At 44.5% G+C, this 27,918-nt stretch overlaps 1 protein-coding gene across 1 annotated transcript in view; it reads right to left on the bottom strand.

Annotated features, from left to right (window-relative positions):
• nkain2 (sodium/potassium transporting ATPase interacting 2) overlaps positions 1-27,918 on the bottom strand; it is an 85,475-nt gene that overhangs the window by 53,967 nt on the left and 3,590 nt on the right. The window contains exon 2 of the mRNA XM_031581240.2: positions 27,068-27,148. Within this exon, the coding sequence (XP_031437100.2) occupies positions 27,068-27,148 (81 nt within the window). The remainder of the gene's footprint in view (positions 1-27,067; positions 27,149-27,918) is intronic.

The following is a 27,918-nucleotide window of genomic DNA, read 5'->3' as shown; positions in this document are numbered from 1 at the left end:
CTGACTGTGTGACTGACAGTTACATTTATGCTAACGTATTTCCCCTTTCCATGGGGACTCGTGCCATGGCAGCTCTCTGACTCACTGGAGACGACCAGCGGTTGTTGAAATGGCCTACTTCATTAGCGTAATGAACATATCACCCCACACACACACACACACACACACATCAGCAGTACTGGATAGGCAAAAGAATATCATGATAATGAACAATGAAGACCAACGAGAGCATGCAAATGATATGTGCTTCATTACATGCTAATAAGTCACTCGCGCTGGCGCTGCCTCCTGACCTTCTCAAAGACATGGAGACTGAATCACGGCAAAGATTGGCGGCTGTTGGGCCTCGCTGGGATGGACAAAGTTGGCTAAAGGCAAACAAGTAATAATAAGGACGGGGAGGTTTGTGTGTGTGTGTGTGTGTGTATTTGGGGGGGGGGGGGGTGGTTGCTGATCCATGCTAGTAAATTATTCAAATGTCAATTATCTGTTCTTGGAGTATGGAAAATACACCTGGGTTGCTGTTATCAAGTAATGTTCTGCTTGGATGGTGGACGGCGCACCGTTTTGAAACCAAAATAATGAAATACATAACCAAAAAAAAAATAAAAATAAAGTCCAAGAGGAATCAGCCTTGGACGTGCCGCTTGATTAAAGCCACAGGGAGTGAGTTGAGGGTTCAGACAACATGGAGAGGATTTTGGCCCACGGTGTTTTCAGTCAGACAAATATCCATCCATTTCTGCAGTTCGCCACACACGGATTTGTGTTTTTGATAATTGACCTCAAGCTGCACTTTAATCTGACTAATGCCTTCCAATTACACTCAAGATGTAATGAAGCAATTTTGTGGCTCCCAACGCAGAAGCACTCACCTAAACAGGAACAGAGAGAGCTAGATAGAGAGATGCACAGAATAGAGAGAAAGAAAAAGAACAGTGGGCACTGAGGTGGCTTTTTATTGCAATTTGTTAAACTAATCAATAGCAGCGTTATGCGAATGCTGTAAAAAAGCGTGTGTGCTTGGGCAGGATGCCAGCACGAGGGAGAGAGGAGCTTGGAGAAGAGAGGCTGGGTGGGATCGATGGATGATTGTGAACCGGTGCCGAACTCGCAGAGCTCATGTGCACACTCACGCGCACACACACATGTGAGAGAGAGAAAGAGATGAAATCCTGCAGTGTTCAAATGAAGATGTGTGATGATGTGTAGTCAGTCCTAGTCCTGCTTTCATTTCCTCTATACTTAACACACACACACACACACACACACTCCATGACATTGAGACATTAACATGTGCTCATATGATGCATGTTCAGTATATTCATATCTAATGAGGCAGTGAGAATACATAGTGTGGCCTGGCACCGATCCATTACCCTATGTGTGTGAGCAGTTAAAGTGGGATGAACCTGTGAGTGTGTGTGTCTGTGTGTGTGTGTGTGTGTGTGTGTGTGTGTGTGACAAATCTATGGTTAAGTTAAATGAGAGTGTCTGTGAGTCTGTATACATTTTCTGTGTTTGTGTGTATCTATACACATGAGTGCACAGATGTGTGTGTGTGTGTGTGTGTGTGTGTGTGTGTGTGTGTGAGAGAGAGAGGACTGTGTAGGTAGATGCCTGCTCGTCCGACACCCGGGTGCATGGGACACAGCTCATTAACTGAAGAATGAGAGTGGGAGAGGCGACGGGCAGGGCATCTGTTCACGCCATTCCTCACACACCACACCTCACACTCATACACACAGGGGCATCCATAAAAGCAGCACACACACAGACAAACACACACACACAAACAAAACACACAAACACACACAAATAAATGTGACTCACAAACACACACACACACACACACACACACACACACACACACACACACACACACACACACACACACAAATAAATGTGACTCACAAACACACACACACACACACACACACACACACACACACACACACACACACACACACACACACTAAAAGCATCCTTTCACCTTCACTACATCCCATCTTCCCAAAGAGCTCATCCTTCACCTCCATCCTTCCTCGATCCAAATAAATGGCAAAGTGGAATGCACAGGAAGACCTTTTGGAGAATAATGGAGGAATGGGTCCAAATCACTGTAATAACACTACTGACCTGCAACTAATAGGGAAATGAGTTTGTGTGAAGGGGGGACTGGGGGGTGGATTGAGGGGTCTGCGTGAGGTTTAGAGTGGTGAGAAGGGGGGATGGAGGGAGGGAGGTTTAGAGCGGTGAGAAGGGGGGGGGATGGAGGGAGGGAGGAAGGGAGGTCTGCTGGCAGGACAAGCAGGCGAGCAGGCGGTAGCCTGGGGCTGGTTTTGCCTCACTGGTCCTTTCCATCAACCTCCTGCAGAGCAGGTGCAGAAGTGTGTGTGTGAGAAAGAGGAGGCAAACATGCCCTACCCCCCAAACATGCATACACACACACACACACACACACAGACACACACACACACACAAACAACTATATGGGCACAAACACCACCCTCTCTACCTAATTTCACCAACTTACTGCTCAACCCCCAACATAACCCCAGGACACACACACACACACACACGTGATATCACACATGAGCAGTCTGCACAGGATGAGGTTTGTGTGTGTGTGTGTTTGGGGGCCGGGTTAACTGGGTGTGTTGTCTTTGACCGAGCACTCACTGTTGTGTGGTGCAGACCAGAAAGGGTGGACAAACAGCATTTCTCTCATTTCAAAATACATTCTCCCCTCTGTGATTGATTGAGCTTGCTAAGTGCTGTGGAACCGATGGAATAATCCAATCAGGCTGAGTTCGGTGCTCTAGCTAGGCTGAATCAAACGATTCGAGTAGTTCACCGCAAACAAAGGAGAGGCTTACAATGGCTTGCGAGATGAGAGATAGGAGAGGAGATGAGATCAGATACAGGCAAGGGTCTAGCTGGTTAGTCCTTGCTTAGGCCCTTCAGAAGGAGGAATTTGTGTGTCTTTCTCTCTGTGTGTGTGTGTGTGTGCGTGCGTGCGTGCGTGCGTGTGTGTGCGTGTGTGTGTGTGCGTGTGTGTGTGTGTGTGTGTGTGTGCGTGCGTGCGTGCGTGTGTGTGTGTGTGTGTGACAGAAAGAGAGAGAGTGAGAGAAAGATAGAGTAAGAGGAGACAGAAGGAGACAAAGTGTAATAGTGGGACAACTCAGACTCCCAGGATGAAACTGAGCCATTCTGGTGCAAGTAACACAATGTTGAGCAATTCTGTTTTCTACTCTAAAAGAGAGAAATACACAGCAGGCCCACACACTCCTCTCTCTCTCTCTCTCTCTCTCTCTCTCTCTCTCTCTTTCACACACACACACACACACACACACACACACACACACACACACACACACACACACAGTTTGGCTTATTATACATGAAACCTGAAGGATAATTTGCAACATGTATTCGTCTAAACAGCTATTGCTGTATGTTTTACAGTAATCTAATTGATACCTCCACCAGTTTTCACTTCATGTTTCAATTCTGTGTAGTATTAATATCGTTCTATCACATACATATAGTGCCACAGATCTGGCTAAATATAGCTTTATATGCATCGCAGATAAATTACAAAATAGAAGATGTTATATTACTCCGTCATTTAATAATTGTTTGAAAAAATGAAAAAATGTTTTTTGTACTATTAGCTGACTGATATATTACATTCAGTGGTTTCATTCCATAGGTAGACACTTGTACTACGCTAACTTCAAGGTTTTCTATCTCTGTGTGATACCAATTGATCCTGGTTTCCTTTGGGTTCAGGATGTTAGCAAATGACAGCTTGTAATGGCTTGGTTTGGTTGCATACTATATGATGTCATTTTGTTTTGTGTGTCTGGACAAACTATTAATCTTTGCTCAATACGCATATAATATTTAGTAATTTGAAACTGAACTGAACTGAACACATTTCTGACATCAACTAGTAGCATTAGAAAGCAATAAAACAAGTTTGGTATAATCCCACCTGAAACAGGTTTTGGGCAGATTATTGCAAAATGGATTGCAACATTCTTTGTTATTTTCTGTTTCACAAACACGCTACACACTACAGATTCTCTCTGCCAGTCTGATAGAGAGATGGAAAAGATTGCTGTGACATACAGACAGACATGCAGACTGACAGACAGATTGGCAGATGGCTTGAACATACCCCCTCCCTCCCGTTTGTCAACTCTATGTCTAGATATAAAAAAAAAATGTTGATTGCACTTGAGAAGTATTCGCTCTATAAACGAGGCAGGCAAACAAAGGAGTGCCTGAAAATATAGAAAAGAACGAATAAAAGGCAGAACAGGGAAGAAGAGCAAAAAAGAAAAAAGTGAGTAAAAAGAAAGGACATGAAAGGGCCATTTTGAGCAGGCCCATAAGAGCCGTCATCCCTGTGTCAACCGCTGCTCTTAGAAATACATTGCGGCTGATCAGATAGCTTATCGCCGACAAATAGTCTGGCTTTCGTCTGCTCCCCGCTCATCTGCTGCTGAAAATGGGACCAGAATGCTGAGCGTAAACACACACCCCCCCCCCCACACACACACACACACACAGACCCTTAGTGGTCCTTGCCTTTGGCTCACTAGCAGCTTGGGGGAGGGGGGGAATAGGTGGGGGTGGGAGATGCTGAACGTTCAAGTCGAATAAAATCAAATCAAAGCGAACGACGTTCAAGTGCTAATTATTTACGCATGTGAGTGTGTATGTGTTTGTGTGTTGGTGCCTGTGTGTGTGCATGTGTGTGTGTGTGTGTGTGTATGTGTGGTCAATTAATTAAGGGCTTCATGAATTTCCATGGAGGATAAACATCTGCCAACAAAACGGTTCTCTCTGCTCTTCTGCTGCTGCATGCCCACACACAGACACACAGACACACAGACACACAGACACACACACACACACACACACACACACACACACAGACACACACACACACACACACACACAGACACACACAACACACACACACACACACACACACACACACAGAGAAATGAAGGCACACTGAAACACATCTGCACGTATTGAGCTGGAGGTCCACCGCGTCGCCAACCTGGATTGTCAGGTGCAGCGTTGCACTTTACTGTTCCCTCTTAATTTCCCAGGTGCCCCTCAGCTCTCCCTCCAAACACACACACACACACGCGCGCGCGCACACACACCAAACACCTCTGAAGGAGCACCGATTTGAAGTGGCAACACGCACTAGCGAGAGACAAAGAGAGTGAGCGAAGACAGGCTCAGAGAAAGCAGAAGAGAGAGAAACAGTGAAAAACAAAGAGAATGAGGAAGGCGGAGAGGATGAAGAAGACAGAAAAGCAAAACAACAAAGAAAAGGGAAATAATAATAAACAGAGCCTGGCCCACTGGTGTGGCTGGGGCTCTGCTCTGGAATGCCAAGTCTATCACAAACAGGAAGCTGATCAGAACCTCCTTGAGTGGGGGGTCATTTACATTTAATTGGAAAAGCAAATCCCCCACAATCCTCCTGTGAATAACCGGGAGCACTCCTGGGAAGCCTTATGAGTAATGTACGAGATGTCATTATACTAGGATCAGTTGTGTTATGCGTGTGAGTGCGGATGTATGTGCGAGTCTGTCTGTGTATAGATATGTGTGCATCTATGTGTTAATGCTCCCCTAACACAACAGACAGCCGCTTTCCTTCAGACGCAACTCCCAACTCCCAATCCTTCTCCAATCCCCGCGCTCAGGCACGTTGCTGTATGCTGTCTCGCTGCATGTACGCTGCATTACTCTGGAGGTGAAGCGAAGGGCAGTACGCAGAGGATGTGATTCAGTCAGACCAATAGAAGAGGCAGAGGGTTGGAGTGGGGCTGCTTGGTTCTGCACGCAGGAGGCTTGGCATTCAAGAGGCACCACCCAGACATGCCCGTGGATGACACCCACACCTCCGTCCCTCTCCTCCAACATTTCTTGGACATAATCTCCCCTAACACCACCCCCCCCCCCCCCCCCCCCCCCCCCCCGCCCCATTCCATTTGCATCTCCAAGAGTTACTCACCCCATGTTGGCATGCCCGAGATGCGAGGAAGACCCCGTTTAACCCCGTATAGACTAGACGTCAGCGCTTCTAAGAAAGCTTTTTGAAGTCTGGCTTCCCTGTACGCAGCCAGTCGCCGCTGTGGCATGTGCCATCTGTACGCCCAGACAAAGCCAAATTAAATTTTCATGTGCATCTGCTTTTATGCGCCTGGTGCATGTCACAGTGCTGGAGTGCCTCGCGTGAGCTGTGCGACTAGCACCTTCTCGGGTGACGCCACGGCCACCATGTTTGATCTTCTGTCTTGTTCTGATTGGGTCTCTGTATGGCGCATGCTGTTTTGATTCTAAAGCAAAAAATACTGAGCAAAAAATGCTGCCTTACTGCTGTGCTGGTTGGCTTTCATTTGCGTGTGTGTGTGTGTGTGTGTGTGAGTGTGTGTGTGTGTGTGTGTGTGTGTGTGTGTGTGTGTGTGTGTGTGAGTGTGTGTGTGTGTGTGTATGAGTGTGTGTGTGTGTGTGTGTGTGTGTGTGTGTGTGTTTGTCTGGTAATGAATATGAGAGAGAGGGTAAGGAAGTGCTTCTGTGGGAGTTTGTACTGTGTTTGTGTTTGTGGGAATATTCACTGGTGTGTATGTGTGTGTGTGCGCATTTGTGTGTGCATGTCTGCTGGATTTGTATAGGAGAGAGAGAGATAGAGAGAGAGAGAGAGAGAGAGAGCACAAGAGAGAATGAGAGCAAACACACTGTTTATATGCGTTGTTTGCAAGTCTTTCATTGATTTTCATGAGATCCATAATCATGTGTTTGTGCATGAGACGCTCTGCGGGGAATACGGCATTTATCTCACTTTCAGCGCAATCATCTGCATTGGCGGATATTAGTCCCCATGCTGAGCCAACGCTAATACTGGACCAGGTCACACCATTACAGCTATAGAAGTCGCAACAACCAGCGATCTCTCTGAGATCTTTCACTATTGTCATGATGTGCAACAGAGAATGATTAATGAGTGTTGTGGGTTATTGGCTTTTTGTCTGTTATTGGCTGCTTGTCGGTGTGTATGTGCGTGTGATTGTGTGTGTAAGTGTGTGTGTGTGTGTGTGTGTGTGTGTGTGTGTGTGTGTGTGTGTGTGTGTGTGTGTGTGAGTACATGTGTGTGTGGAGTGTCTGGAGATAATGCATGAGGAGCTGGCTGACAGGAGCTGGGGCCTTTGTGGGAGAAGCCAAGAGGCCGAGACAGCAGAGTGAAGGTGGCGATGACAAGTGGGCTGTCAATGGTGACTCGGAGTGGAGGGTGGCCATCTCGTCACCTGCCTCGTGATTCACTCTCTTGCGTCATGAACAGATAATGCTCAGACACTCACTGAGTCACTAAATAACTCTTGCAAAAAGTTGCGCGGTCGGACTTGGTGGCGTGGGCTCATGTCGTTAGGAGTTATCAGGGAGCTGAACAGTACGATGGAAAAATGTGACTGGTTTCACAGAGGAGAAATTTTTTTTAGCTGGGCTTAAAAAAAATTGAAAGTGAAATGGATGGGGTGTGTGAGTGTGGGAATGGAAAAGGGACCGACAGAAGGGAGGGAGGGAGGGAGGGAGGAAGGGAGGGAGAGAAGGAAGTAGAGAGAGTCCATGGCAAAAGATGTTTTGTTATTTGAACCAAAAGCTGAGTTGTCTGAGCTAACTGTGGGATGGCTTTGTTGGTTTGTGATGCAGGTGTGGGGCCGACACACACGCACACGCACACGCACACACACACACACACACACACACACACACACACACACACACACACACACACAATAACCCGGCAAGAGAGCCTAGAAATACTATATGACTGTATACAAACAGGTAAACCTTGCCTGCACTGAAGCAAGTCAGAAACCAGGATCTTTATCCCCCGGTGATCTAGAATATAATAGAAAATAGAAAAAATCGGGACATAATCATAATTTTCAAACACAGAGAGAGTGAGACAGAGATGGCGCAAGCGAGTGAGTGAATAAGAGTGAGAGAGAGAGAGACAGAGAGGGAGCGAGAGAGAGACAGGGATAGAGAGCTGAGAAAAGCCCATGTCAGCCCCGTGTGATTTAAAGAGATGGGGGATTAGACACACTCTTTCCTTTTGAATTTTATTTCCATCTGTTCTCCTGTTTATCTGTCACAGGGGGAGGTGGAGGCTGAGAAATAATCTACGGGCGTCAGGGCCGTGCGTTCCCGAAGTCTATGGTCAGCAAACACGGGATGAAGTGAGATATCGGAGACGGTCGCCGAGCAACCCACTTCATCGCCGTGGCATTAACTAAGCTGTCAGGGCGGAGTGATTTCCTCCGCCCGACGCCGTTACACATTCAAAGAGAGTCTTAAGCACAAAGTTGGAGGCCACTGGGGGTTTACTATGGGCAGGTGACAGCCGTGGGAGTTGACCATGTGAAATGACGTGTCCTGGATCATAAATCTCTAACCTGCAACCTGCAACTGTAGGCACAGGAATAAGAATAGGTATCAAGCAGATGGGAAATATGTATAGGATTTTTAGAAATTGGCCTGTTTCAATTTCTTTACAGAATGCATTCATTTGTACGCAGTTAGATATATTCATCATTTAAAAACCTTCTTTGTGTTGACTGTTGATGAAAATAATCTTAGATCATCTTAGATGATTTTATCCAAGGCATCATACTGACTACTGAAATTATGTCAGAACCACAACCTGCCATTGCAACTCCATCTGCGTTACACATTCGAGCATCGCATGTACTTGTAAGGTACAGGAACTTAAACCCCAGAAGTACAGCAGAAATAACACACACAACCAACTACCTACAACACAGATGACACAAAGGCACCCATTGAGAACCCATTGATCACACCTTGAGAAAGAATAATGTAGGTCTCTTAATCTAGAGCAATTTTACCTACACAAACCCCATACCCCGTTACACATACCAGGGGGGCACATGACACCTGTTTGGAGTCTACAGTGATGCTTCCACTATAATGGATTAGACGGCAACTCCATCGCCACTCGAGTGCCTTACAAGTCAGTACACAAAAACATGATTATGGCACAAATCATGCAAACACAGGCTTTGTTTCTGTCCCACACCCATCCGTCCATTTAACAAGTGAAAGATATTTGTCATTCGGGGGGCTGCTGTGGCATTTTTCTGTGGTAATCAGTCCGTGATGGATGTGCGGCATTGCGGATGGAGCCGGGTGGAGTAGGGAGCGGGGAGCATGTCACAGCACCCAGCTCATTTGCACATGATATGCTGTGCGCACCTGAATTACAGTTTCTCTTCATTAGCCACTTCATTTCCAAAGGCCCCATTATTGGGACTCCTTGGGAATCGGTGTTATTTTCCTCTTTTTAATTTTCTTTTCTGCTCTCTTCCCTGTCTGTGTGCAGGGGGGACTGGCTGATGAGATGCACACAAAGACACATATACACACACACATATACACACACACAAACATACACACAGACTCATGCACAAACGTGTACACATACACACACACCCACACATACACGCAATGAGGAGGTTATGCTAATCGGTGACACATTTGTGTCCGCGGACCTGTTTTCTCATTTACACATAATACAAAGAGAAATGGATTTGTTTGCGCGATGAGACAATGGCTTTCAGCTCACTTGCATAAGCTCATGTTTTAGTCCAAACACAAACAGCAAGCATCTCCTTAAATAACCTCACAGTAATGGGGTGACACAAGTACGCTACTGTATAGGCTGTCCCTGTCCCTGTATAGTATCCCTGTCCTATAAAGACCACATTTGTGGCTGTGGATTGAATCAAAGTGGTTGATTTATTCAATTACAAAATATATTGTCAGAAGCGGCTACAATGAGAATCACTGCCCAGATAACATGTGGGCTGCATAATTCAGTTATTATCTCTCCTGCTGCAATGGTTCATTAACTTAACTGGTAGAACGGGCTAGTAATGCTAAAACAATAAGTGCAGTTGTATTAGGGCATACGAATATGAATAAATGCATCTCCTCAGCACCTATTAAGTAAATATTACAAAATGTAACAATTTTTTCCCCTGTTTTCCCTCATGCAAGCTTGGGAAAACAAAATGGGCATATTAGCTGAAAAGCTACAAGCTGCTGTAGTTAGCCTGGTTGCTAGCATTCCTTTTGAGAGGCACTACTTTGTAGATTACCGCCACTGCGTGACCACAACACCAGGATTTTAAGTGAACTGAATGTACTTCTGAGCTGTGCGTAGTGGGCCTGGAACTGTACTTGAGTCCTTGACTGGACATGAAAGTGATTAGACCCAAGCGCTCCATATGGCCAGCCATAGCACCATAGCACTGCAACCCATTATGAAGCCCTGATTGGGCTTGGGAGTCATTCCTGTCAGAAGGGCAATTACAGGCACAGCCTGGGGGGGGGGGGGGGGTGGAGCACTGGGCTCCGTGTAGGTGTCAGATGGTGGTGGGGGTGGGGGTGGGGGTGGGAGTGTTAGAGGCGCAGGTGCGAGGCCCCAGACGGCTAATCCTTACGGGCTGTCAGCTTGCTGACCTCACCTGCTCAGAGGTCACTGACAGAGGGAAGGGCAGCCTAAAATACACACACCATTAGGGGCGCGAGACAATCATCCAGAAGGGGGGGGGGGGGGGGGGGGGGGGGGGACAGAAACTTCTCTCTCTCTCTACCTCTCTTTTCCCCCATGTCATAAAGATAGAGATACAAAAGACATAAACAAGATGTGAGGAACAAGGGAAATTAACAGTTAATTGAAATACAGGTGCAAATTAAAGCCTGGCTGTATAGCACATACCATATTAAAAAGGGAGATAGACAGAGAGAAACAATGAGGGAGAATAAAGAATAAAAGGAAACAGGGAATTGCAAGTTGCTTGGCTTCATGTAAAACACAAAAGGCCTTCTTTAATATGTGACACCTGCTTTATGGCTTCACCAACCAGCCTGTTTACAACCAGGTCCTGCATTATCAAAATGATGCACGCAGGCAAAAGACCCCACAAAGACTCCCCCCCACAACCCCCCCCCCCAACACACACACACACACGACAAAAGAAGCACAAAAGAGCACTCATCCACCTCTCAACCTTGACCTTCATCAGCACTCCAGCACCAACAATAGCTGGAGTAAAAACTGACTGCAAAAAGCCAACCCACATACACACACCCTCATGGTTGCTACATTGCTATTTCAAGCTAATTATAAACGTCTGGCCCCCAGAGACTCCTCTCACACCAGAGGGGAGAGTTTGCCATCATTACACCCACATTCTTTCACAGGGGCCTCGATACTGGGGTGAATGAACCGGGGACCCAGTGCCATCTGAGACAAACCTAAATGAACCTTTGTGAAAGTGAGGGAAACAGCTGAAACAGCTACCAGGCGGGAAATTAGAAAAAAGCAAAAAGTGAAACATTTTTTCTTGATTGTATCTCCATGGGAGAGCAAGAGGAGCGTTTAGTGAAAGGGAAGGGATTTCAAGCAGTGACTCAGAAGCAGTTCACTTTTTTAAATGAAGAGATGGTATCTCAGGATGGATTTTTTTTTTTTTTGCCTTTTTATGACATGGCAGAAAATTTTATCACTTTTTTTTGTTGGATAAAAATGGTACAATGATAAATGACTCCTTTGTACTCCCCGTCATGCACAGGCCAATATCTGTGACCCCAAACTGTAGACTAGCTCTGATTCAACCATGCACATTAGAAGAAAAAAAAAGGTTAAAAAAATTATATAAATAACACCACATGAAAAGTCCTTGGCCAGTACCTGACCCTCTGAATCTCTAATGATTAGCTTGGGGGGGGTGTTCTGGCCTGTGCCTCTCACTAAAGAACCCATTTCCGGTGAGCCTACTGTGAAATGGTCGGTGACACGTTTCACTTTGACGGACCGTGTCAGACACGGACACTACTGATGGCTATTTCAGGGTGACCTAGATTTCGAAAGACAGAAAAATCGATCACAAACTGGGAAGATAATATCGGCCAGTGCAGCCCACTCCAGCTGAGGGCCTGATGAGTTCTGGACTCTCCTCTCGAAGCCAACCTGAAGTCTAAACACAGTAGTCAGCCTCAGCATAGTCTGTGGCTTCTAGGCAAAGGGGAGGCTAGCATACAACGTCTTCTGAACAACATTCAAGTCTGACTGACAAAAGAATAAAACCCCCAAAAAAACAACAATTGGAAAGAACTACCAAAAACCCAATCAATTTAAATGATTACTCAGGTGATTATTATATTTGTTGAGGCTATACTCTTGTGTTCTTTCACCATAGAACCAGTGCTGTTTTTATAAATGCTTCTAAAAGCTTTTGTTGAGCATACACTTTGTATGTCTAAATAAAACATATTTCAGTCATAATAAAAATAATATCAGCACATTAGATAGAAGTCATAATCACACACACAGCACAAACCAAGCCTCACTTAGTAACACAAGACACTTAAACCACATACAGCTTTGCTGTATGATCGTGTATGCATTCATATTTTAATTCATTTGTTTGAGGCAAACTTTATAAATATAATCATGTTTTTGGTGTTTGTTATTGTTATTATTGATGTTGTTATAGTAATAATTGCCAGCCGTCGGGGAAAGCCCTAATTCTCTATAGATACAAACAGTTTCTCCATGCGAAGACAGTGTACACAGCAGACACAGAATTCACTACTTCTTCAGGAGCTAAACAAAGTGATCAAATATGCTCAGATGAAATACAGCAAAGACAACTATTGCATTGCTGAAAAGCACCTTACTATTTAAAGTGTGAACGCGCTCCACTCCAATGTGAAAACGCTCCACTATTTATAACATGAACACTAAGTTGTCTTTGGTGGTTAATAACCCTGGAGTCTAAGGCCTGTCAAGCACTTCTGAGGTAGTCTGACATGCCCTGACATTTTTATACATTTCACTAAAAAACATTGATCCAAAAGTGCCACATACAGGTAAGAACAAACAGGTAGAAAAAAGTACATGATAGTCTACACTAGGGATGGGCATTCGATTAAATTGTCTTAATCGATCGTCGGGAGAATTAACGATCGATTTTCGATTAATCATTAATATTTTTATATTAAAATTCACTATTTATAGGCTATATTAAAATGCAGTGAAAATAGAAAAAACACAGCGTGTTTCCTCATTGAGATATTTATTACAAGATGAACAACTCTTGTGGCAGTTAAACTTACAAGATGGACAACTCTTGTGGCAGTTAAACGGGATCCGTTCAATGGTTACACTTGAAAAATATGCGCTGCTGTACTCTTAAGCAGCGGAGCCGACAGCTAGAAGCCGGTGCTCATAAACACAACTGACCTTCGTTTTTTTTTCTCTCTAACTAATTAATCTCACATTTTGAAATTCATTCATCTAGATTCATCGTGATTAAAAGTTTGTTTTCTTCTAAAGACTAAATCTTATAAATTAACGAGTAATCACTTCATTCATTATTTTAGACACTGTTGTTTAATTGTATTTTGTTCGTGCTCTCTCGCCATCAGCCAAGGAATGTATGCGAGACACAATGGTGCCCCTCGACGGTAAATCGTAAGAATTGTCCCCTGAAGCAATTCGAATCACCTCAGTCAGCCCACCGTCTTCAACTATGTTGATGGGCCGACAGTCACCCGCAACCTAAACTGCTACAGCGTTGGTAACCTTTTCACGGACTGGTCTAGTTAATTTCCTAGAGAAGTCGTGGAGTGTGGGTTGGCGACCATCTAACCTGGGACTGCTTTCTGTCGGGTGCTTTGCATTAAGGTGATAACTTAAACACGAGCTGCTTCTGTGATAGCTACATTCAGCTTGACAAATGCTACATACAACTTTAGTTTTGTCGATTGTTCTGTCATTTTGCCTCTTAAACAGAAACTTTCCGCCCAACAATCCCTCAGCTCTCTCCATCTTCAACTACCGTCTCGGTCTCTTCTATCTAACTGACTGCAGACAAGGGGCGGTTTCGTGCCACGGGTCAACGCGCACCGGAAGTAAACAAAGTTGCGTTAACTGCGTTCAAATATTTGATTGCATTAATCTCCGCCACAATAATCTCATAGAATAACGCGTTAACTTTGACAGCCCTAAAATAAATAAATTACACGCACACTACGCAACAGAACATGCATTAGTTTTAATCGATGAAAAAATAATTTCATCGAGGAAATTCTTAATGATCAATTAATCGATCGTCGATTAATTATGCCCATCCCTAGTCTACACTGTTATAAAACAGTGGTCGCAGGTCGCAGACCTTGAGCCTATATCTGTTACACTGTGCTGTGTACATCTTTGAATATGTGAGAAGGAGCTTTGAAATGCAGTCATTACATCAGTGCCTGTGCAAGTGCAAGTGCCTGTAATGCCAATGACTGCTGTAAAGCCTGGGATTTCATTATTATTCATGGGTATTATTATGGGGATGACACTGTAGTAGCTACAGTGACTTAAAACACTAATTAAGTAAAACATATGTGATTCTATGAATATAGAAGATATATTGATAGTTACATTACATATGACAATCAAGTTGTGTATTATGTGCTTCATTTACTAGAGGTACATCTTCAGTACAATGTAAGGCTAATGGGAGCCTTATAAGGCGTCTTTATGAAGCAAGCCCACTCACAGTGAAACTTAAGGTCACAGAGTTCAGCTTCAACAATAACCATCTCCTGACTCAATACATTTCCCATGGCAACCCAGCTGGTTTAGATTGGATTTGTATCATAGACCTCTGACTAACTTAAGCTTTTCTCTGAGGAAAAAAAAAATATCACATTTTCAATTTCTGTTAAACTAGAAATGGGCTGAGATTAGAGAATGGTTTGAAAAGGACCAATCTTGGCCTGAGTATGTCTGACAGGAAATATGAAGCAATGTCTGACATGGGAAAAGTCACACTAGTGAAGTAGTATTGGTTTACCAGCAAATATGTGTATATTTGGTCTAGTACACAAACTGTGATAGCGTGTTGAGACACAATATGAACCAAAATAAATGATCGTGATAAGGTCAAGCCATACAATTTAAAAAAAATTAAACTGTGTTGTCAAAAAATATCTAGGGCAGTTGAAAGCTTAAACAGTATTGAGTGGGATTACCAGATCACCAGTGTGAGATGTCATGTTATGTGTCATAATGTGCTGGATGAATGAATGAATGAATGAATGAACGGATCAGGTTACCCATCTAAATATTTTTCTGGCTTGTGAAAAGAAATGTACTCCTTAAACTCCTTTCCTCCATTTTTGCTTTGTTTGCCCGGATGCATCGAAAACAAAGCTACAATGGTGACACGTCATGATCATGGTAGAAATGATAGAAATAGTTGTATATGATCCTTGAGCCTTCCCAGTGCACAAGGCCAAACGATGCGTATTCTCAAAATGTATCCTCAAAGACAAATGGAACAAATGATTGTGCCCCTGTAACAGTAGTTTTGTACATCTTGGTGGGAGACAGTAGGAAACCAAAATGGTTTGTATTTTCAGGGACATTTTAACGCAAAGTATATTTGTGCTGGATGCCTTAGACTCAAGAATAATGAAGGGGTTGGCTACAACATACCAACAAAATCAAGAAATCTCAAGTATGTGTCTGTATTCCAGTTAAGGTCCCCTTTAATCCATATTAAGATTTATTTGATGCATTCTGGGCAAATGAAGATGCACATTAAGTAATCATACTGAAGGAAAGTGGAGGACTTTCGACAGAGAAATATGTGAACGATGTGTGTTGACTTTGCGTGAAAGCGCGGTGAACAAAAAAGAAATCCAGAAACAAAAAAAAAACTCTCCGTTTCAATCTCATCTGCAGTGCCTGCAGCAGCATGCCTTGTTATCTGACCTGATTCACTGGCAATGGAATTAACATTTAATTAAAAGTCATTTTAATATTTGATGGCAACTTCCCTTTGGTGACTGAGAAAACAGCAATTTTTTTGTCATAGCAATTAGCAATAAAGCCTGACCTTTCGAGTGAGCCCTGGTGTTTCTACAGAATCTAATTGGTCCTGTGTGGAGAAGGAATCAGGGAGGACTCAGGAGGAGGAGGAGGAGGAGGAGGAGGAGGAAGAGAGAGAGGGAGAGAGATGTCTGATAGGTATGGACGTAAAAGAAAAGAAGGGAAAGAGGGTGCAAAGAGAAAGGAAAGAGGGAGGAGATGAACACAGGGAGAGGGTGAAAGAGGTGGGCCTGGGACGATATTCTCTACCCAAGTATGTGGAATACATTTCTTTAAAACCAGATGTTTTATCACTCCCTTTCTTTCTTTCTTTCTTTCTCTCTCTCTCTCTCTCTCTATCTCTCTCTCACACACAAACACACACACACACACACACACAATCTCAAAGATGCATTCTGGTTACGTTTTTTACCACGTTCCTCTGAGTGCGTTTCGCTTTTGTAATGCGGCTCTTCTGAGTGATCACCATAGCAAACGTGTAATGATGAGCAGATGGAACTGATGAGCTGTGACAAATAACCATCACTATATTATTATTATTTAATGACACTGCCTGCTGGAAGGCAAACGTACAGGCAAAACACAATGCACTGTTCCTGTAGACCTCTATGCATCTCCCTGTGAAACTATACTACTATGCAAGGACAATGTATTTGTTTGGGAAGGGGGGTGGGGGGGTTGAGAGCACAGCAAGTACTGAGGATCCCTGGAGCAAAACATAATATTAATGAAACAAATAAACCCTACGACATTAGCAGAAAATAATCATGTCTGAAAGTGTTGCTCTTAAAAATAATAAAAATTAGAGGCACCACAGCAGCACAACGTTGTGTTACAAGAGAACAACATTTACCCTTAACAAAAGACAATTAGAGATAAAAAACGGTCATAGCAGGATATGAAAAATTAGCAAAAATCTGCCATGTCAGGCTCACAATAGAAGTTCTTCAGACCATCAGGGGAAACATGAAGTGTAACTGGAGTTCTCAGTGTAAGCGTCAAAGATAATCTGGATAAACAGCTGGAGAAAGTGATTAAGCCTCACTTAATCAAGCAAAGGAAACGTTTTCTCATGTTGACATGAAGCAAGTGTAAGCTACATTGTGAGATGTACCATCCAACACTGAAGTTAAACCTTCCCCTCTGCGACACAGGAAGCAGGCATATTAGCAAGGAGACTGAAACCCAGTGTGTGCTGGCGTCCATCAGTGATCAGATCTTTTACGGCAACAGGGTTTACTCACTTCACAGTTCTGTACTTGATGGCCACCCTAACACAGGTATGTCATAATCTCCATTAAGGATCAGAACCACACAATCTACGTATGTGCTTGGTCAGACCTAGTCTCCACATACTGTCTTTTTGCCTGGAGAACTTTGTTATGAGTGATTTGACAAACAGCATTTATTCTAACGTATCAGCTTTTAATTAATTCACCATTCACCAAAACGTGTTTAAAATATGAAATGCCGTTTCTGTTTAGTCTTTATAAAATTCTCCAACTTCCACCAGGCACACACTGTTAACAAAAGCTCATTTAGCAAATGAATGTGGATTTTACTGCCAAATAGAGGCTACGGCCTGTGTATGTGCTCAGTGAAATAACCAGATATACTTTCCACGTGCACCATGACCTCAAAAATGACATGGACTCTATTTCGAAACTAGCAATTGATCTACATAAGCTCGATATAATAATCTTCAGGTGTCTGTATTAGTATTTCATTTCATTTCCCCTCAAAAGGGTCTGTGATATGAGTGACCTGAACGAAAGGGGTCCAACGCGACGCGAGAATGAGCTTCTGTTAGAGGTGGCACCTCTGCCTGTCATGTTTTTTCAATCCTCGCAAATTAAACAAGCACCTCCTGCCTCAGCGTCTCCTCCCCGTGTCAGGAGCATACCGGAGGAGGGTCAAAACGCAGCTGCGAACAGGTGGCGCGGCTCGTTTTCATCTCGAGACGTTGCCGGTGCCAACGTTGTGCGGAAGACGAGCGAACAAAAAAAACATGCTGTGACACAGAAAATAGCCCTGATACATTCCGCAGTAGACCCCTGCCTCCCGCGCTGTGATGCAGGTGAACCCTTCGGAGGAGGTTAATGCATATTCCTCAGGCTTTTCATTGCCCCGATAGAAAAACGGCGGTTTGAAGGGGTTGAAGAGGAGCCGCTTTGAGGTCTTTATCTCTGCGGCTCAGAGCGACGGTTAAAGACAATATCGCTTCAAAATCCCATTTCGCCGCTCAAGCAAAAGGTCACCGATTCAGCCTGGCTCGACCGTCCTCCTTTTCTCCATTCACCAACCTACTGTCGGCGGCTTTGCAGATCGTGTGCATTTTTGTCTTTTCCTTTAGTTGCAGAATGACCTGTGTGTGCATTTAATCACACAAGATGACTGCGTGCATGGCCTCCTATTCCTTCAATGGAATGGGACTCATGCAGCTGTATGGGATACATTCAGAGCACGGTCTTCTCTTCCAGGCTGTTCCATGTCCCTAGTGGTAGCCAGGTCCCACAGAGCTGTCAGTATTCTAGTAAGTAAGGGTGGAGGCACTGATCTCTGGTTCCTTCACCTTCCGGGCTGAATTCTGGACTCCTGTCACTAGTACTGTGCAGACACACACACACACATGTACACACACACACACACACACACACACACACACGCGCGCGCAGACACACACACACACACACACACACACACACACACACACACACTCACACTCACGGACACTGTTTGGCAAGTGCTGACACATCTATATTCTCTGTGGACACGGTGTGGCTGAGAAATTACAACTTTCTCTGCATTTGACCCTGCTGGTCAGGCCCTGTCAATCACGCCTCCACGGACACACTGCCACTCATTCTCCATGGCAAAGCATGCCCTTATTCAAGGCATCATCATCCACGTTTAATCTTTCACGTTTTTACGTTCAATTTCTCTGTCTTCTTTCAGTAGTGCAATGGATTCCCTCAGGAAGGACAGAAAAGAGAAACACACTAGTATTGCTCTATGCACAAGCACACACACACACAGACACAGACACACGCACACTCACACACACAGACATGCACACACACACACACACACACACACACACACACACAGACACACGCACACACACACACACACACACACACACACACACACACACACACAGACACACACACACACACACACACAGACACACGCACACACACACACGCACACACACACGCACACGCACATATAGCACACAGAGGACAAGCACACAGAGGACTCCCCGCTGTTTACTGGATCAGCTCCCAGTGGCTCCGGGCTGTTGCAGGTTCATCCAGTGCATTCACCAAAGAAGGTGTCCTTTGAGTCTACACTCACTGAAATAAAAACGCCCAAACCACTCCTTTGTCTAATTACAAGTCGCAAACGGTTGCTAGACAGAAAGAAAAATAACGAGCACTGACGTGACGCCAGATGTGTTGGTTTTTGAACGAGAGATTGTGTGCGCGTGTTTTGTCTATTTATTTCTATGGTCGACGAGCGTCGTGGGGCATGAGACGCTCTCTCGCAGAAGCCAGCCCAGGGAGAGACATGCAAAAGCCCTCCTGTGGTGAGATGACTGACAGCTGTAACTTTTGAGAAGAATGAGAGAGCATGTTTAAAGAACAGACTCACCCCAATTGAGAATAGCTATGGAGAAAGAAGAATAAACTAATGAAATGGGGGATAAAAAAAATAACGTTACATTATTATTTCTGACCAGAGATGAAGTCAAGATAATAGGAATCTCCCTGTTTCTGAATCACCTTGAGTCATGACTCAGTCACATACACATACGTACTCCTTTGCTGACACACATATACAGGCCTGCACATACACACTTGTGTCTACATCACACAAAAAAAACCCTCTCTCACACACACACACACACACACACACACACACTTCATTTGAAAAGTCATGTTGGCATATGATGTGCTCACATCCAGAAAAAGAGAGAGAGAGAGAGAGACAGAGTGTGAGAGAGACAGAGAAGGAGAGGATGAGCGATAGAGAGAGAACTGAGGCTCTCCGACAAGCTCGGAGAGTGTCAAATTAGTGTCACCCCTAATGTTAATGGCGCAGCAGAGAAGGGGGAGAACTTTCATTGTCGTGTCTAGTGACACAGACAGACCCCTGCGCACACTTCACCACCCATTAGATGCCGACACTCAATGCCTGCGAGTCGACGCTTCATCTGCAAATAATTTTTTTTTTAAATCAAACGCTATCCACCCCGTCCACATTAGATGTGGCACAGTGGCAAGGGTTCAATGGGGATGAAGTCATTACGTAGATAACGCTGACAACGTTTGTAGCCGATCAGCATACATAAACATGTAGCGCGGCTATCTGAGCGATTTTTAAAAGCCTTTGACTGCATTTTGCCTCGCACTAAAACTAAAACAACATCATCAGAGCGGGTTTATGGTCAGTGATGCATCATCGAAGACGTTATTGTGCCGTTAAGACATGAATAAACTTTGATGAAATCACGAAGCATAGGCTCATCTCGAGGAAATGAAAGGCCCCCGAAGTATTAGGGATTCATCAGGCGAGATTTCATGTCATTCTACTAGGCAAATTAACATATGCTTACTGTTGTCTGCCTTAGACACACACAGAGAGGGTCACTGTGTCCAACTCATTGCCTACAGCTATAAATAGCTCAATAGCAACGGGCTTCAGGTCGTTTTAATGACTTATTCAAGCGCGGTCCACGTCGATTCAAATAATAGGAAATCCAATGTAAGGATTTTCCTCTAAAAGGTCGTAAAACTGGGAGTAGGGGCCTAAAATAGACACTGATTGCTCTGTCTAATAATAAGCACATGGAAAACAATTTCAGTTTAATACTTTTGGCGATGAATATAAATAAATACATTCACAAACTTTTATCTGCCTTCTAGACAGTGCTTTGCTCTTACCACCCCTTCCCAGCAATCCTACTTAAGTTAAGTGCCTCAGTAAAGGGCACAACATTCATAAACACTTCTGGGATATAAAAGTGATGCCTTGCGGCAAGAAAAGAAAACACCGTAGCCTTCCAAAAGGTCTGAATGTGAAAATGCTACAGGCCGGGGGAAACCATGTACTGTAGTTTTAATCCAATGAGCATTCACAAGAGCTAAGATCCAGAATCTGAATTAGGAGTGAGCCTACTGTATAGATGACGGAGAACAAATCTGTCTTACTGGACGGTAGAAGGGAGTTGTTGATGCACTCACCGGGACAATGAGATGTTTTCCTCTCTGGATGAGGAAGTGAGTATTACCAGTGATGGCTGCTGATGGGAGGTGGGTTAGGGTGGTGTGGTGGGAAATGGAGTTCTTACTAAGCTCTAAAACAGGCTTGCTGCTCAGTTGCTTCAAGGCTGACAGCGCCAGCAATTCCTCTCATGCCTGCTAAAATGGACTATAAATCACCTGATCATTTTCAGCTCTGACACTTTATCATAATTGATCCGCAATTTTTTTTTTCTTTTTGCCTTTTTTGCTGCACGGGGAGGCCCGCACTGCTGGAGGAGTCGAGGCCAAGGCCGGATGTATTTTTAATGCTCATCGATCCTCAGAAAAGTGAGATAGACACACAACACAACTGAGAGGGTGTTTGGAGAGGGACTGCTAGATGGGTTCCGGCGGGGAAAGTGCAAAGGGTGGGGATGTCGCTTTCTCGGCTGTTTCTGTGTTCGTGTGTGTGTGTGTGTGTGTGTGTGAGCGCTCCTGCTTCTGCTGAGTTTACCTGTTGGACACGGAGGACATTTACATTTACATTTAGTCATTTAGCAGACGCTTTTATCCAAAGCGACTTACATATGTGCGAGTTACAATGTATACACATTTTACATTTTTACATTTACACTGATGGCACACTGCACATCAGGAGCAATTAGGGGTTCAGTGTCTTGCTCAAGGACACTTCGACAGGGAATCGAACTAGCAACCTTCTGATTACTAAACGACTTCTCTACCTCCTGTACCACTGTCGCCCCACTGTCGTCGGAGGAGGAGTAAAAGCACACTGTCTGCACAGGCGAGAGAGCGGCAAGCGGCGATGCCGGTGGCAGTGTTATGTTGCAAAGGTTTATCTTATGACCCGCTGAGATTTGAGCAATCCCGGCACCATACACCAGAGGATGGAATTGGTGAGGGAGGGAAAAAAAGAGAGAAGAAATTCAGGCACGAGCCACTTTAGAGGGACTGCAGGAGCCGCGAAAGACAGAGGGAAAATGGCCTCAAAATACCCGAAAGAACAGAGAATGTGGGGATAAAAGGAAAAGATTGGAGGGGCAAAGAAAACAGAAGAGAAAGGCAGCGAAATAATTAACACGACATTGTGTGTTCCGGGGTTTGTTTGTGCAGATGGCGGTTCAGCAGCATCCTGGATCTCAGGAGCCCATAGCTGTGGTGGCGGCGTGCTGTTGGCCCTGCTGCGTCTGCCTCTTGTCGTGCTGGGGCTAAGCCATGCTAAACTGGGCAGGCGGCAGTGGCGGCAGCAGCGGCAGCAGCAGCAGCAATAGCAATCACAAAAACAGCACTACCGATGTATGTGTGTGCTTCTGTGTGTGCTTCTGTGTGTGCTTCTGTGTGTGCTTGTGTGTGTGTGTGTGTGTGTGTGTGTGTGTGTTTGTGTGTGAGTGAGTGAGTGAGTGAGAGAGAGAGAGAGAGAGAGAGAGAGAGACAGTGCGAAGCCTGTCTTCACCCAGATTGGATGGAGCACTTTGTGGGCAGCTCTCCTCCCGCGGGCCGTCTGCCTTTTTATTTGCTTATAAAGTGGCGGGGCAGAGTGGTGGTGGTGGGACTTTCATTTACTCTGATCTGCCACTGCCTTTGCCTCCGCTTGACTCACCCTCACCTCCCAAAGTCTATCACTTTGTCTGCCACATCATCGACACCCCCACCCTCCTCTCCTAACCACCACCACACCCCCACCCCCCTCCCCTCCCCTGCTTACCACCACCCCAGCCGTCACCTCCCAGGTAACTGCCACGCCGCCTTCCAATCTCCAAATGAGTTTCCGCCGGAACAGAGATGAGGTCGCCGAGCAGGGGGGCAGTAATGTGCCACTTTTTCTGCTGCTTTTGCTGGTGTCAGGAGTGACAGGTGGCATAGCCAATGTGGTTAGTGTGTTGAACGGGGCACCCTTATCGTTTTGGGCGTTGACAAAAAAAAAGAAAAAAAAAGAAGAGAGACTGCACTGCTGCATGGCAATTTTCACCTACACCTACAGCAAAACCTCTCACAAATCCTTGGTTATGGGTTATAGAATCTCTAATGATTACAGGCAGAACTTCTTTTTAAGTGGATAATGAGATTGAAACAAATGCATACAGTCTTTCAGATAGATGTCACAATTCCAGTTGTGCATAGAGCCATAAAGCATTCGCTTAGATCCTCTATATAGCTGTTACATTTGAATATGGCATCCTACCCAGATTGTAACTTAATCTGTGAAGTCTCATGGCTTTGGCCGTCTCATACAAGGGCGCTTGGCTGGGCTGGGAAGAGTAGGCAAAACGCATCCCTTAATGACAAATAGACACGGGAACTCTGTCCCATTTATTTATCTTCATTTGTTTCTGGGTGTGATCTAAATCTAATTGCCTGAGCCTGGGCTGGATCTTGCCGGATTCTCCCTTGGTTAAACACATTACCTCCCACATTAATAAATCACGGAGCTGGGAAGCAATGCCCGGGAAATAAATCACGCTAACTAATACACTATTACTTCGGTTCCTAATTAAAGTGCCGGAGCATAACAGGAACACGAAGTGAAATCACAGCCATGGAGAAAAAAGGGAGAGAGAAGAAGAATCTAATGACAAGACGGCGCGCCACGGGAACTGACTTCCTACGTTGACTCATCACACTCCTTCCTCCCTCTCTCTCTCTTTTTCTCTCTTCTTCCCCTGGGGCACAGTAGTGTCACAGCGTCTTCTCCTCTCCTCCTCTCCTCTCCTTCATTCCCTCTCCCGGGGTTGGGAGAGATATGACTGACAGCGATGCTCTGGGGAGCTGAGATGGCCAGAGTCCTGTGGGAAAGGAAGGGGATGGAAGCTTCTGGCAACCGTGTCGAGAGAGGGGATGGAGTCGGCAGCAGAGATGGACGCGATGTTGAAGGCCGTCTACACAAGTGCTACAGGGACAGTGCCGTCAGCAGCAGTATGGACATATCAGTGACGCTCTAGTGTATTTTAGCCTGTCGAGGATCTCAATGGCCTTGCAGTCGAAGCCCACTCCATGGTAATATATATATATATATATATTTAAAGCAGAATTGTTTTCTGTGGGTGCAGAAGCAGCAGCATTTGGAATGGCACTGAGACATAAAAAACAACATTTCTGGGCTTCATGTGGGCTCCAGGGAAAACTTTGATTTCAAAAGAAATTGGTAACACCTTTTAGTTTTGAGGCAGTACACTGGTTACCATATGTGGCAACACCAAGCACCTTCTTCTCTAAGAGAATGCCAACCCTTTTAGAAAGTTTCGTCCATGACAGCCATGGAGATAAATGACTCTATCCATCCCCACCTCCCCCCGAGATGAAACGATGGAAAGGAGGAGGTGAAAGGAGGAACTGTTTGCCTGCTGCCTCTAATGGTGCCACAGCAATGTCACTCTGTCACTCCCTGGCCAGCAGATAAACACATCGATGCCAGGGAGGCAGGACGAGCCTCATCCTGCCAACACGGGGGGGGGGGGGGGGGGGGGGGGGGGGGGGGGGGGGGGGGGGAGATAATCACCAACCCCTGCCCATGATGCACCTCTTTACCTCCTCCCATCCTCTCCTTTTTCCAAAAACCCCATCTTGTCGAGAAGAGCCTCTCACTACATGTGTACACACCTAAATGAGCACAGATGTTCTTGCCAAGCCAGTGCTCTCCAAATGGGGCTGGTTTGGAGAGACTACCAACAGATTCAAAGCTATGCAAACATAAAGGGGGGGGGGGGGGTTGCCTGCAGCAGGTTTTGCCGTGTGGAGCTCACAAGAACATAGAGGCACAACATCTCTCTCGAATCACACTGCCTTGATCTGTCAGGGATACTTGGTTTCTGCATGTGCTATGCCATCAAATCCCCTCATGTTTTTACAAGTAAACTGTGCTTCTACTGTGACATCAACCATGTCATTGATCCCAAACCTACAAAGAAGTCGTTACCATCTTGTGGTAAGGAGACCTGTTTTAGCAAACCCATCCATACCTGATCTTAGAAAAACCTTCAATATAGCTAATAAACATAGAAATTACAATTGGATGTAAAATGTAACCACACCCTATTTGGTTACCGAAAAGCAAACACCAATGTGCTTTCGGAGTGAATATTTCAAGCTAGGCACTTTGTCAAACCCTTTATGAGCAAATATCTTTCTTAAACACCCAGTACGCGTCAGTAGGAAACAGACACTTCAAAGTGAGAGCTCCATCTGTTATCTGTCAGGCCCGATAAGACTGTTCAGCAACGACAGGCCAGACATAAGAAGAAACTGAGTTAACCAGCAACAAACTCGCGAGGCTCCTCTCCACCTCCAAATGCCAAACACTTGACTCAGTCTCCAGAGCACAAGCCTCACTTCACAACGGCAAATGCAAACTCAAAGACAAAAAAAACGACAGGAAGTATCTTTCATCTGAAAATGTTGTTTGAATAGGACTAGTTTGGAGGTTAATTTCACTGCTCTACAATAAATCCTTTTCAGATATACAACCCATTCCACTCGTACAATAGTCGTATCCAGTTCTGTAAAAAGCACTCATACTCAAGGATACTTTCAGTCACAGAGGCAGTGAATGCCATACATGCTTGTATTGAAGACCCTGGCAGTTCCAGCGGCGTGGAAAGACTACAAATATTTGGCAGTGACATTTTTTTTTTTATCTCCCATTTATTGCAATGTAGCTATCTCTGCTTGGATGATGAAAATGTAATGATAGAAACTGCTTGATTGATTCGATAATCAAGTTACAAGGTTGGTTTGCCTTTTAATTGGGTACATTATTTGACATTTTGACATTTTAATTACATTTTCTTACATACGTGAGCAGATGACGGATAAGAGAATAAATGAGCCGTTTCAGTGAAAAGGAGGGGTTGGGAGATAAAGGGGGAGTAGGATGGGGGAAATGTAGATCCTTGGAGATTTGCATCTACTGTAGTTTTAGGCCATTTAGTTGTTTCAAACAACATTCATCTTAGACCGTTATTTTCTATCCTTATTAGCAATTACTGTGTCAATCGGTAATATATTTTATATTTTCAAACACTCTTTTTAAAAATAGTGATGTACTCCAGTGAGACATTTATATGCAGTTAAAGAAGGATAGTAACAAAGTAGCAGGCCACATTGCAGATTGCAGATGAAAAAGCCATCAGCTCAGAACTGACAGAAACCAGTGTTTCGTGGGATTAAATGAAAACACAGAAAGAATCAAGACCGTCTAAATCCACTGAAGAACTTTAGCAAGTTCTGCCAAAGGCTTGAAAAGACCTACCAGCCTTAACAAACTGTACAAGTGCACCTATAGGCAAATAAGTGCTGTTTTGAAGACAAAGGGAGGTCACACCAAATATTGATTTGCTTTAGTTTTTTTGGTTTACTGCACTTTGTATGTTTTTATTTGACAAGCCAAACGTATTCATGTCATAATTTCTGAAAGCATCCTCACATTACAGAATTTTGTCACAAGTGCCTAAAAACTTTGCACAGCACCGAATATGAGAGTACAGTGTTACGCTAAACTGGTAGACACCAAGTGGGTCAGCCTTGAATACTCAATACTGAATATATTCAAATAGCTTTATTTGCCATCATGACTTTGGTGGCACAGTGAGAGGAAAATAGAAAAACATCTACAACCAAAATATAATTAGCTCCAGAATGAAATGAGAGTAAACTTCTTCCAGTAGACCGACTATCAAGAATAAAACACAACAAAAAAAAAACTGAAAAACCAGTGTGACACAGTGGAATTCAACAATTTGTAATTAAGCGAGAGACAGAGAGTGATGTAAAAAAAAAACGTGATTACCTTTGAGAGGTCTCCTACTTCCAGGTAGAAGCAGATGATGAAGACATTCCAGGTCACCCACAGTACCAGCCAGACTGCATACTGCCAGGAGGAGGAACAGGAAAACAGTGTCAAACAGGATTAAGATTACAGGCTCACATCAAACCCAGAGATTAAAAAAAAAAAAAAAACGGCAGCCCCAGACATCAATATCAACATCTGAATCATTAATGCATCCCCCTGATCCCAGCCAACCGAGACAAAAAAAAGGGCGGGGGGGGGAGGGATTTATTTTTTCTTGTTTTTGTTTTAATTAATGTTCACACATCGTTTACAAGTCTTGCAACAATCTGTAGTCTCTGTGGCTCTGAGGGATGCCAGGGACATGATGCCATTCTCTACTGGCATCACTGCCATGGGTCCCATGCACACACACACACACACACACACACACACACACACACACACACACACACACACTCCATGGGAAGCGTTGAGGGTTAAGTGTAGATAACTGATCCAGTGAGGGATATCAGCATTCTTCAGATGGTTTGTTCCATTAAAGAAAACCTGTTTGGTACGTCCAAAACACCCATGTCAGTGTTTGATCAGCAAGCAACCTCTTGGGAAATCAACATATTGTTTCAACTTAGTCAGCCAATCCAGAAATCAATGGACAACTCTGTGATTGACAGGGATCTTATATGCACAAAAACATGGGATCGCTGCATGTTGAAGAAAACTGTGGACAGTTCCGTAGGGAGATACCTGTCAGGAGAGTAATGCCTGTCTGATCCAGTTCAAACCCAGACAGGCGTCAGTGTGCTCCCGCATCCTGTGGTGACGATGACACACACCAAAGGGCCCTAATT

The sequence above is a fragment of the Clupea harengus genome, chromosome 15 (assembly GCF_900700415.2).
Source record: "Clupea harengus chromosome 15, Ch_v2.0.2, whole genome shotgun sequence".
NCBI classification, from domain to species: Eukaryota; Metazoa; Chordata; class Actinopteri; order Clupeiformes; family Clupeidae; genus Clupea; species Clupea harengus.
The sequence above is the reverse complement of the archived record's forward strand: the minus strand, read 5'-3'. Positions and strand labels throughout refer to the sequence as shown.